General features: G+C 50.7%; 1 protein-coding gene across 2 annotated transcripts in view; it reads left to right on the top strand.

The window, feature by feature from the left end:
- Window positions 1-15213, top strand: part of MED27 (mediator complex subunit 27) — a gene marked incomplete at both ends in the record, with an annotated part of 189797 nt that overhangs the window by 62827 nt on the left and 111757 nt on the right. For both annotated transcript variants that reach the window (XM_080709500.1, XM_080709501.1), the window contains one exon: window positions 4192-4322. In XM_080709500.1, the coding sequence (XP_080565626.1) occupies window positions 4192-4322 (131 nt within the window). The remainder of the gene's footprint in view (window positions 1-4191; window positions 4323-15213) is intronic.

The following is a 15213-nucleotide window of genomic DNA, read 5'->3' on the forward strand; positions in this document are numbered from 1 at the left end:
ATTTTTCAGACCCTTGTTACCCTGTGCACCCAGGGCCCGGGCCTTTGTATGTGGTGCTCACCACTTTTATGACCGCAGCTGTGATGCCGCTGATTGTGCAGTGCAACGCTATGCCTTGGGAGAGCATTTGGAAAAGAGATTGATTCAGAGCGTCAGGTGGAACTGTTATTTGTATGTGTAGATTATTCTAAACACATGTTTGAAAGCCCTTGCTTAATTTGAGGAGAGACGAGGAAACACTGAATGTCATAAATGGTCTCCATCCAGACCTTTTGCACATTCCAGTGCTTTATTTACATCTGCCCAAGATCGGGATACCGTTCAAGGCTAATTTTATTCTGGAAAGATTGATGATAACTCTAATGGTCTAAAATGCAAACCAAGGAATGAAAAACGGAAGGTAAAAGTAATTGTCACGTGTAAAATTGGATATACACATTTATTTGACAATGAGTAAGATTGTTGAGGTTTTAAAATCAGAATATCTTTTTTTATGTTTTGGTAGTACTGGGGTTCCTGGAAGCCCTTCTACCTCCGGGCTACACTCCCAGACCTATTTTCTATTTTTATTTGGAAACAGGGTCTCTTAGGCCAGCGCGGCTGGCTTCGAACCTGCGCCATCCTCCTGTCTCCGTCTCCCAAGTGGGGATTACAAGCGTGCCCACCACGCCCGGCTCAGAATATCTTGATGGCAGGAATTGGGGGATTGACTGCTTGGGGCACCAGGAGCTTTCTATAGTGATGGAAAGATTTCCATATCCTGACTTGGGGTGTAGGTCTCACAGATACATACCTTTGTCTGAACTCTCCAAAATACACACACAAAAATGGATGTGTTACATTTTAGACACAAACCTATAGCTCAAAGCAGATTTTTAAAAAGTTTTGTTTGGTTTAGAACTAGCAGCGTTGTTTCTCTTTTCCGACAGCGAAGTTCAAATACTATAGAGCATAAAGTGATCTGTCCTGAGTAACCTCAAAGCTCGGCAGCTTACCCAGGAATAAAGCAACGATGCGGGCACCGAGCCCATTAGAGCAGCGGCGGCGTCAGGTCCATTCACGCCGTACTTCCCCTTAACAGCTGAGAACCAAGCGCACGGTGTCCTTGCGTTCATGGGTCAAGCCGTATGTCCTGGGTACTTCAGTAGGCTCCGAGTTGTGTGGTCTTTATTACAAGCCAGACGGCCTGGAGCAAGAGCGCCCCAAATAACTGTCTCTAAGGAAAACCTCTGGTGGATCTGCTTACAAAAAAAGCCGTGGGCTTCAAAGCCATTTCCACAAGACGGATATGAACAATAGTGAAGCATGAAGAAGAAAGCAAAAATAGCCAAACTTTTCTACTATTTAAGAATACAGAGCTGGGCATGGTGGCACAGGCCTGTAATCTCAGAACTTTGGGAGGCTGAAACAGGAGGATCCCAGGTTCCAAGCCAGACTCCACAAATAGCAAGACTGTCAGCAACCTAATGAGACATCCCGTTTCAAACAAAAAAATAAAAAAAGCTAGGGGTGTAGGTTGGAGGTAGAATGGCCCTGGGTTCTCTCCCCAGTACCACCAAACAACCCACAAAAAGCAAAAACAACAAAACCCTAAACGGTGCTAGCAAACCAAAAATATAAAGGTCTGAGGGTATAGGTTGGCGATAGAATGCCTCTGGGTTCACTCCCCAGTACCACCAAACAAATAAGCAAGCAACCCACAGAAACCAAAAATGACAACAACAAAACCCAAACAGTGCTAGCATTTAACATTTTTGAAATGTCTGTTTACAAAGAAAATTATTTTGTTTCTAATATTTTTTTAAATCTTTTTCTTTATTTTCTTTATTTTTTAATTTATTTTTATTGGTGCATTGTAATCATACATCACATTGGAATACAAGACTTGAGAGGATATACAAGCACACATCATCCAATTAGCCCTCATCCAGCCCCCATCCCATTCCTTCCCCCTCCCTCGATCCCATGCTTGTTTGGTGATTAACTTTGATACATGTGTTTATGTACCTCCTGCTTTTTAAAGAGGCTCCATCCTCCCCTATTCCATACTCTCTGATTGGTCACCTTAATTGCTTCACTATAGGGCCCTTTCTATAGCTCGACCACTTCCTGTTGCCCCTTTCCTCCTAGTTATTGCTGATTAGGGGAAGCATCTGATTTTAATTTTCTGCGATATTTCTCTGTGCATGCCACATTGCAAATACCGATCCTACTCTTGACGGCCCCAGTTGTGGCCTGGCTACCCGGTGGACTGATCCAGACCTCGCTGGCTCAAGCAGCGGCCTTGCCTCATGGGAGGCCCCGGTTCTGGCCTCTCTGGCCCTGACACTGGCCTAACCCCTCAGCTGGCTCCGATTCCGGCCTCGGAGGCCCCAGCACTGGCCTTGCCTCATGGCAGGCTCTGATCCCGGCCTCGCTAGCTCCAGCACCGGCCTAACCCCTCAGCAGGCTCCGATCCCGGCCTCGGAGGCCTCAATAGCGGCCTTGCCTCACAGAAGGCTCCAATGCCGGCTGCTGGCCCTGGCACCGGCCTAACCCCTCAGCAGGCTCTGATCCTGGCCTCGGAGGCCCCTGCACCGGCCTTGCCTCACGGCAGGCTCCAATCCCAGCCACGCTGGCCCTGGCATTGGCCTGACCCCTCAGCAGGCCCCGATCCCGGCCTTGGAGGCCCCAGCACCGGCCTTGCCTCACGGCAGGCTCTGATGCCGGTCATTTGCCCTGGCACCGGCCTAACCCCTCGGCAGGCTCTGATCCTGGCCTCGGAGGCTCCAGCACCAGCCTTGCCTCACGACAGGCTCCAATCCCAGCTTTTCTGTGTCCGTCGCTGGCCTCACCCCTTGGCAGGCTCTAATCCGAGCACCCTCTTCGCCCAACCATTTGTCCCACGTTCTTGAGGGTGCGTGGTGGTAGCATTCTGCCTCTGGGGTCATTACTTCAAAGGTTCCAGGTGTAATGCATCAGATCTCTGCCTCCCCTGAGTACTGGCCACTGCCATTGCCACTGCCTCCACCATTTCAAATCTTTCCCAAGCTCTTTTTCCACTCTGAATGTTGTCCAGTGTTCCCTGAGCATGCGCGACAGTAGCATTCGACCTTTGGTGTAATTTCTCCAAAAAAATAAGGTTGGCAGGAACCGATTTCTGCTTCTCCTGAATACAAGTCTCCACCGCCAACGCAGAGACCGCTTTCAGCACCGCCTTTCTCCTTGGTCTCTGCTAAAGTCTCTCTCCCTACAGGTGATGTCCAAGATTCTTAACAATGTAGAGAATAAGCAGTCCTCCTTAGTGGGGAATTTTTCCAATAATTCCAGTTCATTTGGAATGAAGTTTTGTCTGCATCTCCAGTATCCTGGCATCCGCCACGGCCTCCTTGGCCCCTCTCCGATATTTTTTTTTTTTCTTTTTCTTTTCCTTTTTTACAGGGTCCTTCCGGGTGGAAAGGGGGATCTCCTAGGGGTGCCCCACCAGCGCCTGTCCACCCGCTCAGGGTTGGGGCCAGAGGCCCGGACCACAGGGCTTTTGTTTCTAATATTAAAAAGTGATGTTATAGAGTTCTTTTGAAAAAAAAATATATAATTTTTGGGTACTGATGTTTGAGCCCAGAGGCATTCTACCTCTGAGCTACACCCCCCGCCCTGTTTTTGTTTTTTATTTTGAAACAGGATCTCACTAATTCTGAGGCTGGCCTTGAACCTGGTACCCTCCTGTCTCGGCCTCCCAGTCTTCATATTTTAACTGCTTTCCCAGTTCTTTGTCAGGCATTTTATTTTTGTGCTGTTTTCACCATGTGATGCAGTGCTGAACGACCTTATTCATGTTTCTTTTCCTGTGTCCTTAAGAAAACATTTCTTGAAGCATAATGCATAACTCTGTGTGTGTGTGTGTGTGTGTGCGCGCGCGCGCTCTACTAGGGGTTGAACCCAAGGCCGTTCTACCTCTGAACTACTTTCCCAGTCCTTTTTACTTCTTATATGGTAACAGGCACTTGCTAAGTTGCCGAGGCTGGCTTTGAACCTGTGATCCTCCTTCCTCAGCCTCCGAGTACCAGGATTACAGGTCTGTGCCACCACCCCTAGACAGTACTGGATTTGAAAGTTCCCGTGCTGCAGTGGGACAACATTGAGATGTACTGGTGGTAGTTGAATGCCTTTTGTCTTGCTTTTACCAATTGCTGTTTTTCTTCTCCTCTGTAGCTGCAGTACCACGCGGGCCTAGCGTCTGGCCTTTTGAACCAGCAGTCCTTGAAACGGTCTGCAAATCAGATGGGAGTATCTGCCAAGCGCAGACCGAAGGCGCAGCCGACCACTCTGGTCCTTCCGCCTCAGTGAGTGATGAGTTTGGACAGTGTTTCCGTCTTGGGTGATCTCTACTTTGTGCTTGTTTGGGGTGCATGGAAACTTTTATTTATTAATTTTAAGTTTATTTATTTACTTATTTTGCATGTCTGGGGGTAGAACCCAGGGGCATTCTACCTCTGAGCTCTGCCCCAGCCCGATTTTTATTCTTTATTTTGAAACAGGGTCTCGCTGAGTTGCAGAGGGCCTCACTAAGGGGCTGAGGCTGGCCGCGAAATGTGATCCTCGGGTCTCAGCCTCCCGAATGCTGGGATTATAAGCGGTGCCACCACGGCCGGCTATTTATTTTATTTTTAAATGTTTTATCTTAAAAATAAATCCAGTGGGAGTGGAAACCCGTGTGGTGGCAATATATTTTGCACAGAGTTCTGTGAAATAGCCTTAGCGCAGTTTGAGCTTGTGTTTTGGACATGACATCCCCTCCCAGGAGTTTTGTCTGCCTCTCAGCGTATCCTTTGTTTCCAGCCCGGAAGCGGGCAGGGCGTGAGTGCACATGACTTTATTTTATGGGGGAGCAGCTGAGGGCACCTTTCTACCAGCTGCAGACCTCCCCGAGGGCGAGCTGGTGCGCGGGCTGGCCCGCCCTCCAGCAGCAGTAGCACTGGTGCTCCTCTTTCTCCTAGGTGGTGTCACAGATGCAGTGAGGTTCACAGAGCCTACCGCTTGGTGGTCCGTGTAGCCACCACTTCCCGAATCCTGAAAGGGTTCCTTCCTTCGCATGTTCCAGCTGTACCTGTGCGGCTTCCCTACCTAAGCTTAACACTACGCTGGCTTTTGTAACAGTTGGCCTTGCCTTCCATGCACTTCTTATAAATGAACCATACGTACGTCACGTCTTGGCTCAGCTTTGCGCGGAGGGGATTCTGTGTGGAGGGGACCTCGTGCATGCAGAGCGCTGGCTCCACCACTGAGCTCTATCTGGAGACCAGCATCTCAGCTCTCCCCCATTGAACATAGTATCTGTTTGCTAGGTGTGGTGGTGCAGGCCTATAATCCTCGCACTTGGGAGGCCGAGACAGGAGGATTGTGGGATTGAAGCCTCCCCGTGGTGCAGGCCTGTAATCCTCGCACTTGGGAGGCCGAGACAGGAGGATTGTGGGATTGAAGCCTCCCCAGCTTGTTGCTTTGGAAACAGCAACAAACTGAGAGCTTGTTTCCAAATAAGAGCAGTGGGCTCTGGGCGTAGCTTGGAGGTGGAGTGCCTCTGGGTTTCATCCCCAGAAACACACACAGCAGCACAGCATCTGCCAGCTTTGTCCAGGCTTTCGGTGGTTGTGTAGTGCTCATTCACCTATCTCACAGTTGGCTCAGCCGTTCACCTGCTGATTCATTTTGTGCTCGAAGCCCTCGTAGTTGTGTGTTGGCCCCTGCAGTGACGCAGATCCAGGACTGTGGGTCCTTGCTGCTGGCGTTCCTCCTCTGAGAGCGGCCATGTCCCCAGAAGGCTGACCTTGGGCTTCAGACGCATTCCCCCACACCTTCCCCAGACAGCCTCTGTGCTCTCTCGCCCACATTCTCAGGTACAGAAGCATTTCACGTCTCTTGTCCAAGAGCATGTTTGCACGTGAGGCCTGGCTGTTTGCCTTCGCCCAAGTGCTCCTTTGTTTTCTGTTTGGTCAGCAGATATTTGCTGTGCCTACTATGTGCCGTATGCCTACTATGTGCCGGGTGTCGTTCCGGGTCCTAGGAATGTAATTGTGAGCAAGGCAGACAGTTCCATCTTCCTGAGGCTTTTGCTTGAGTGTGTGGGGCGGGGCCGAAGAAACCAGAAATTGATGTCAGTGCCATAATTTCCTGTAATGACTATTGCCAGGAAGGGAATAAACAGGAGTGATGAGAAGGGGGACCTGCTTCACTAGAACAGCCAAAGGGGAACTCTCCCAGGAGCCGCACAAGGCACTGACTTGGGGGGAGGCCAGGGACGAGCCCGGGGCCCAGGCCCTCGCTCCAGCAGGTGGCCGCTCCTCCGCCACTCTGGGTTTCTAGACTTCCGTCCCCACTTACATTTGCGTCCTGGACAGAGGACATATCCAAGCAGCCTCCGGCAGACCGCTCCCTAGGCCGTGTGTGTGCACAGGTGCCGGATTTTTCGAGAAGCAGCCCTGGCTTCCGAAGGCGGGGCCTGCGCTGCTCACATGCTGACTTGGTGATCTGCGCGGTTCACGGTCGGGCTCCCCGAGGCCTGATGAGCCGTGTAGCTTGTCATTTTTCCTGCATGGATTGTCTACTGAGGCAGGATGTTTGGTGAGAAGTGAGACTTTCTAATGGTCCCACAAGACTAGAGCCAAAAGTGTTTGTTGCTAACTCTCTCTTGACAAAAGTCAGTTCTTGGTCCATCTGTTCACCATTTGTTAATTTGCATCGGCTTGGAACCTGTTTACAGGTGACATGCTATTATGAGGACACTTAGAAACTATTTTAAGCACCAAGGCAATCAACAGACAGTTCTGATGCCAAAGGGAGGAAGAAAGGTGCTCACAACTGCCGCTACAAATCCATAATAAATCACTCAAGGTACTTGGTTTCAAAGAGAAAGCGGCTGCTGTGTCCTCAGAATACAACAAGGAAATGATTTCCCGTCCTCAGGGGCCGCTTCCTGTGGGAACTGATGACCGCTTTCGCACATCACTGAGCTGCTCGGGCTCACATGATCCTGGAGTCCTTTTATAGAACTGTGATCCAGGAGACAGAAGCCAGAGTTAAAAAGACTCCCTGCCCGTCTGTTGAGCACTTACTGCGTACCAGGCATGCTTGATGTTAGCTAGGAATGCCACATGGCTACTGGCCTAACCAGGTTACGAAATTTTTTTTTTTTGGTGGTACTGGGGTTCCTGGAAGCCCTTCTATCTTTGGGCTACACACACACACACACACACACACACACACACACACACACACACATATACATACATATATATACACATATATATGTGTATATATATATATATTATTATTTTTTTTTTTTTTGAAACAGGGTCTCTTAAGCCAGCGAGACTGGCTTCGAACCTGCGCGATCATCCTATCTTCGCCTCCCAAGCACGGGGATTACAAGCATGCGCCACCACGCCCAGCTGTGAATTTTTTTTTGTGGCAATTATTTATTATTATTATTATTTTTTGTAATCATACATCACTTTGGAATACAAGACTTGAGAGGATATACAAGCACATATCATCCAATAAGCCCTCATCCAATCCCCATCCCATTCCCTCCCCCTCCCTCGATCCCATGCTTAATTGGTGATTATCTTTGATATAATTGTTACGCACCTCATGAGTTTTAAAGAGATTTAAAGTTAAAAAAATAGAGCCAGGCGTGATGGCGCACGCTTGTAATCCCAGTACTTGGGCGGCTGATATAGGAGGATCGCAGGTTCGTGGCCAGCTTCAACTACTTAGTGAGGCCTTTTGCAACTCAGTGAGACCCTGTTTCAAAATAAAAAATAAGCCGGGCGTGGTGGCGCACGCTTGTAATCCCCGCGCTTGGGAGGCAGAGACAGGAGGATCGCGCAGGTTCGAAGCCAGCCTCACTGGCTTAAGAGACCGTTTCCAAATAAAAATATAAAAATATAAAAATAGGTCTGGGAGTGTAGCCCGGACGTAGAAGGGCTTCCAGGAACCCCAGTACCACCAAAAATAAAAAAAATAAAAAGTAAAAAATAGAGCTGAGGATGTGGCTCGAGGTAGAATGCCCTGGGCTCAGTCCTCAGTACCGCAACATAAAATAAATAAAGTTCAAAAATAGAACACTAGTGATGCAGGTTTCTTAGAAGTCTACATTTTTTATATATAACAAGAAAAAAAATCCTAAGAGAGTTACTGTTAAGGTTTGATGGATATCATTGTAGACTTCTTTCTATATATATGCCTTTTGGGGAGGGGGCACTGGAGATTGAGCCCAGGGGCATTCTCCCTCTGGGCTACACCTCAGCCCTTTTTTTTGAAACAGGGTCTCGCTAAATTACTGAGGCTGGCCTTGAACCTGCAATCTTACTGTGCCAACCTCCCAAGTACAGGGATTCTAGGCATGTGCCACTGTGCCGGGCTGAGCTCTCCTTTTTGAAGGAAGACATGTCAAAGAATGTGCAGACATATTTTAAAGTCACCCAGTTGCAACGACTGGAAGAGCTGGTGACACCCATTCACTTACTTATCACTAAATATTTGCTCAGGACCACAGTGCTTGGCTCTATGCACCGTGCTAGAGATTCAGAGATGAATAGGATGTCATCTTGGCTTTCAGGAAGCTGAGTAGGAACAGGGAGAAGCAAGGAGCAGAATATCGTAGCAGCACGTGCCGGGTCCTGATGACGGATGTGATCCTACAGGGCCGAAGAAGCCACAGGCAGGATGCTGAGGAGACTACCGAGGGCGGCCTGTGGACCACCCTGGCTCCCTAGGGCCAGCAGTGGAGGATGGAGGCTTCATTCTGTTAAGAGAGCCAGATGCTTTCGTGCCCAGGCTTCTAGGAGATCTGTCTGTCTGTCTATCTGTCTGTCTGTCTGTCTGTCTATCTATCTATCTATCTATCTATCTATCTATCTATTATCTACCTAGGCTTCTAGGATATCTATCCATCCTACATCCATCTATCTATCATCTATCTAAAATCTATCTATCATCTATCTATCTAGACTTCAAGGATATCCATCCATCCATCCATCCATCCATCCATCCATCCGTCTGTCTCTGTCTAGGCTTCTAGGATATTTATTCATCCATCCATCCATCATGATACTGGGAATTGAACTCAAGGGCTGCTATCTCGCTGAGCTCCACCCCCAGCCAGCCCTTTTTACTTTTTATTTTGACACAAGGCCTCACTGAGTTGCCCGGGTTGGCCTGTCTCAGCCTCCTGAGTCGCCGGCATTCCAGGCCTGGGGCACCTTGGCGTCTGAATGGCTCTGGGATTTTAAGGAGAAGCTTGTTGCTAAATAGTGCAGGACTCCAGTGAAGGGCCTGGCCGTTCGCACTTGCCCACCTCTGCCCGGGCTCTGCCCAAGTGTGCGGTGACCGCAGGCGTGGCAGGAACACAGGGGGTTTGTAGGATGTGTTTGTTTTTCAAAGGCACTTGGCTCTAACACTAGTAGTCTTTGAAGACTCAGACTCCCCCCTGAGTTCCATAGGATGAGTAATTTGTAGGATTAATGATTCATATCTTTCTCCCCCTCCAAGGAAGCTTACAAGAAGATGAAGACGTCGTTCGCCATGAAAGATCTTCTACTGCATGTTAGACCTCTTGCTCACGACACCCTGGTGTCTAGTCTTGCAGAAGGGGCGCGCCTCCCACGAGGAGGCGGTGTCCCCTGTGGCTGGGGAACGCTGGCAGACTTTAGCTCTCGCAGGGTGGAGGTCGGCCGAGAGACCGCCTCTCTCTTTGATTGATCTCTCGGTTGTGTGTTGAGATAGCTGTGCATTTAGTACCTGTCAGGTGGAGCCGCGTTCGCCAGCGCTCCCTCCTCTCGGCGTTGGCGTTGATGGGTTTCACCATGCCTCTGTGCTAACGCGGGATGCTGGCTTTGATGGATGTGGCCAGGCCCAGTGGCTCGCTGCCTTTCAGGGGCGGCGGCAGTGGAAGATTTTTCTCTATTCATATTGTGAACAACCTAGGTCTCACTTAGGTTTGAGGGGGAAAAAAGAGTTTCTGAGGATGGTTATTTTAAAAAATACTCTCCGGCTCCCCCAGAAGTGGGGGCAGGCTGTGTCTCCTGTATTGCGTTGTCTTCGTGAACGGCTCCTGCCTGCTGACTGGCCGGCATGCCTCTGCCGGGCTTGCTTTCTGCCGTCGCCACAGGCCAGCCTCACACCTGCTCCGCCCGTTTCTCCATTGGTCCTTTTCTCTCCTGTACAATCAGCTATGTCCCCTTCTGGATGGTTCCTGAGAGTAGATAAAGCACACTCACCCTCAGAGAGCTCCTGTAAGATACCCACCTCTGAACCCCACCTCCCTGCAGCGCCCACTCTCTCCTCCTCGCAGCACACCTCGTGTTACTTCTCAGTTCCTGTCTCCTGCCCCAGGCGGGCTCTCTGCCCCACCCCCTGCTATGCCGACCTTGGAACTTCCCACGGACGCGGCCACGCAGGATGCGACATCTGCCTCCGGTCCCTTTACTGGACACGCAGCTTTTGAGCCGCTTACGCTGTGTTGGCGGTTCTCTCCACCGCCCTCCTGAGAGTTGCCGTGAGCCACTGCGGCGCTTCCTGAGCGTCTGTTTCCACGTTGTCTGATACCTGCAAAAGAGCCGAGCCTTCACGCTCTGCTTCCTGGATGACCTGCCTCCTGTCTGAGTAACAGTGCCGCCGCCACAAGACAGCGTGCTGTGCAGGTGTTGCTCGCCGGGCAGCAGGGGTGGTGGCACTGCGGGCACACTCGCTTCCCGGGTCTGAGCCGCAGGTCGCCTTCGTGCGGCCACTCCCTGGCTCCGGGAGTTAACCAGAAGAGGCGCGTCTTCTGCCACTGCCCTGCATGTCCGTCCCGAGAAGACCGGCTCTTGCAGTGGCGCGTGGCGCCTGCACAGACAGCCGGGTCCTTGCAGCGTGCTGTGTGCTAAGTGCCGCTCGCCTCTGTGTTGTCTTTTGCTTAATGTCAAACTGCTGGGAGTCGGAGAGCGGCGGTGACAGCCTGTCCCGCAACAGTGATGGATGAGGTGTGCGCTTCTCGGGCCGTTGATGACGCTTCAGACCAGGCGGGTGCTTGCCAGGTGCCAGTCACCGGACCACAGCCCCTCCTGGAGCTTCCCCCATTCTGCCCTCCTCTCCCCTGCTGATTGTGAGGCCCTGGGGGGAGCTTTCTTCACACCAGGCGCCTGCAGTTCCCTTGCAAACACCGTCCTTGCAGGGACCCGACTGTCTTGAACGCCCCGGCTTTGTGTTTTCCCCCAAGACTCTTGGTATTTTGTTAAGGGCAGCGTTTGTTTATATAGTGATTAATTCATGACAGGTGCATCAACTTTGATGGTGATAGGAACCTTGAAGAAGAATATCTGAATCTCTACTGGGGTTGAGCAGAGTGGCGGAGAGTGAGCCTTGAGTGAGAAGCGAAGCGTGCCCTGCCCGGAGCCGGGGACATGCAGAGCAGTTTCCCGAGCCCCCTTTCCAGGGCACCACCTCGGCCTGGGCGGGGAGCGGAGCAGGCGCTGCCTGTGCCGATGGCTCACGAAGGCCACAGAACTGTGCTGCTCAGAGTTTTCCTGAGTTTTGGAAAAAGTCAGCCAAACTTTGTGGAAATTCACAGCGTCCTTCCTTCCCCTACTGGCAAGTATTAAGTAACAATATTCATTAAATACCACAGAGAGGCTATGTAATAAAGAAATAATCCTCAGCCTAGGTGGCTCTGGCTCTCCAGAAGAGTTGAAATTGAGAATATAATTAAAGATTAAAATGTTGTTTGCATTCTAGAACATGGAGAAATCTCTTCTCTCCATTGCGGGACCATATTAATAAGGAAGAGATCAGTTTCCAATAACGCCGCTACCGAAGCTCATTTATGAAGCCCGTCGTGTTTAACGCCTGACTGGCGCTTCTCCTGCCCTCTCCCCACAAGGCCGGAGGCTCCAGGAGTCTCCCCACGGCAGCTCTGCCGGCCCCTCGGCGCCCCGAGTTTGAACAGGAGTGTTCAGGGGGCCAGTCACCATGTGGGAACCCGAAACCCTGCAGCTCCTTGTCACCTTCTCCTTGGGTCACAGGGTAGTTATCTGCCGGCTGGTTTCAGCCAGTTTGTACAAAAGTTCAAACCAGCCTGAGGTTCTATGCTAGTGGCTGGTGAAGGGCCACCTCTCCCCAGGGAGAGAAGACACGCGGCCGGCACCTGGGAGCCAGAGCCCTGGAAGCCATGGGCACGCTCCGCCTCTGCACGGAGCGGGAGCCCAGGCCTGCCCCACGGGCCTGTAAAGTTTAACGGCGCCGTTCCGTCCTCCGCTGCTTTTGTTGCTTCGTTTCCACCAGTCTTGAAATAGACTCAGAAAGCATTTCGAGGCCAAGGGTATGGAATAGACGTCCTTGTGTCCCGGGTTCCGGCATGCCTTGTCCTGGCTGCTCTTGAGAAATACCTGTAATAGTTGTTGAGATGGCCTTTTTTATGTGTTTATGGCCTCATGTTATTGGCAGGGAGAGGAGCAAAGTGTTTCTCTGAGTCTTTCAGAAATGGAAGGAAAATTGTGACTCTGGGCTTGTGCGGAAAGACCCTTGCTCCCCGCCGCTCACGCCTGCAAGGCCGAAGTGCGGCTGCGCTGGCGATTGTCCTCCTCGAGAGCCCGGGGACCAGGACTCCGGGCCCCCTACGTCTGCTCCTGACTCCCATGCTGCTGGTCAAATGAACGAGCCCTGCAGGCCGCCTGGTGTATGCGGTCCTGGCTGGCAAGGCCAGAAGCAGCTCACAGGAAGCTCTGGTCACACGTGTGCGGTGCTGGGGCCCACCAGGCATTTTACCTGTGAGTGCTGGGTATTGAGTTCCATGTGGATGGACAGAAGTGCCCCAGCTGAGGCTGTGGAGTCGCGGCTCCCACTGTGGTGTCGAGCCTTCCTGTGGACCGAGGCAGGGAGTGCTAGGGCCAGCCTGAGGGCCAGGCAGAGGCCTTGCAGCATGGCGGGCGGGCGGGCGGGAGCGCAGGCCCCAGAGGCTCGTGAGCTGGGGCTGATATGTGGGAAGTGGTATATTAGGAAGATTAATCAAGTGGTAGGTTGCAGATAAATAAGGTAGTCCTTTGTAGCTGTTTAAAAGATAATTGGTTAATGTTACTTATCTTTTATCCCCTCTCTTTGGGCAGAAGAAAAGTCTCTGGGAGAAATAAACGAGGAATTCCTCATAAATATTAATGCAAAAATCTGTCTTTGGAGAATAAATATAGGGACATTTTGTTTTAAATGTTCTATACCCTTGTGTTTCATTAGCATATATGTTGTAAAAGCTACTTTTCTCCCCTTGAGAGAACCATATTCAATTCAACTAATAGCTTGTCGTATGGCGGTGCTTCAGGAGGGCCTGGCCCCGCGGCAGCAGCTCAGGCCTCTCTCCCTCCTGTGCCGGGATGTGTTCTGAGTTCCTGGCTTCCCGTCTCTGCCCTTGGCCTGGACCTGACTCCCCCTCTCTCCCGCGGCTCGCCCACTCTGAGCGTGTACTGCACGTCTGATGCCTGCCCTTCCTTCCTGCAGGCCGGGGTGTGCTTGGCCAGGCAGGGAACCTGAGGGCGCAGATGCGCTGCGTGTCAGCCCTGCTGGGAGCAGGTGCAGCGAGAGGGGAAAGGATGGGGTCCACTGGAGTTGCTTTAAAACGGCCGGCTTCCTCTTCCCAAAAGTGTTGGGTGAGGAGAATATGGTCGACATAGTTGCTAATTGTTAAAATGCTTTGGGTGAAAACATACTGTTGATGGGTACGGGTCCTAGTATTCTGTTTTAAAGCACATTCGCGCGGGTGTGTGCGCGCGTGTGTGTTACTAATAATTGAACTCAGGTGGGTTCTGCCAATGAGCTACACCCCAGCCTTTTGTAGTTGTAATTTCTGTACCAGTGTCTCACTAAGTTGCCGTGGCTGTCTTTGAACTTTGATCCTCCTAGTTCAGCCTCCCAAGTATTGAGATTACAGGCATGGTCACTGCACTCGCCGGTTTCTTAATTTGAATCAAAGTCTTGCTAAATCAACACATGCTGGCCTTAAACCTGCAATCTTCCTAACTCGGCCTCCCAAGTACTGGAATTACATATACAGTAACTTCAAAAGTATATATATAGGGTAGAGTTTTAAAGTGTATACAAACCAGGCGTGGTGGCACATAATCCCAGTACTTGGGAGGCTGTGACAGAAGGATTACAAGTTCAAGGTCATCCTCAACAATGTAGTAATACTCTCAGATAACTAGCAAGATCTTCTTTCAAAAAAAGAAAGTTTTTCTTTTAAAAGGACTGGGACTGTAGCTCAGAGGTAGAATGTCCCTAAATTCAATCTCAGGTACCCAAACAACAACAAAAAACAAAACAAACTTTTATGTAAACTCAATTTCCCTGTTATATGCAGGAGATGTGTTTTAAGACTCCCCAGTGGATGACTGAAACCACAGCTAGTTCCAAACCCCATAAATGCTATGTTTATTCTCTGTATACTTGTCTGTACTAAAGTTTAATTCATACATTACCCTCAGTTAGAAATTAACAAATTAACAGCGAAATTTGCATGAATTTCCTTTTCCTCTTCGCGGTTTCATAGAAGACTTGTTACCACCGAGGTTAGCAGCCTCGGTGCGCTCTTTGCCTTTTTCCTTTCCTTATTAAGTCAAGAACGTTCACCTTTTTGCTCGCAGGCGGCAGCTTCTCCGTGGTATCCAAATTGCCGCACGAATGCTCTCGGTGCTCAGGGCCATTGTTAGTGAACTAAGGGGGACTTGAGCTCCACAGAGTCCACCGAAAAGCCACGCAGACTGTCGGTAACTAAAACAGCAGGAAGCAGAGCAGGATGAGGGGGACTGCGGGGCCTGAAAATGGTCAGTGAAATATTGTAGAAAACAGAGGCCTGGAGTTTAGAATGTGGTGGAAGAAGTGGAGGCGTGGCGATCGGTGGTGTCGGGGTGGTGGGAGATGTGTGGGGAGGGGGTCGAGGCTGCCGGCTGGGGTGGGGTGGGGTGGGGAGGGCAGGAGGAGAGGACCCTCCCGCCCTGCCCGCCCCGCCCTGCCCCCCACGAAGGCACTCTGGCCCCTGCTGTCCTGGCCACACTCTCAGCTGACCTGCCCTGTAAGTGTGTCTCAGGCCCATTGTGACATAGACTAGATTTTAAAAGTGACATCTTCCAGAGATCCCGAATCAAAGAGCATGAAGAAGTTCGCATCCCACACCCAGTCGCAGGAGGCAGCCTGCAGAATCGCTTTAAAAAT

The sequence above is a fragment of the Muscardinus avellanarius genome, assembly GCF_963383645.1.
Source record: "Muscardinus avellanarius genome assembly, chromosome: 13".
NCBI classification, from domain to species: domain Eukaryota; kingdom Metazoa; phylum Chordata; class Mammalia; order Rodentia; family Gliridae; genus Muscardinus; species Muscardinus avellanarius.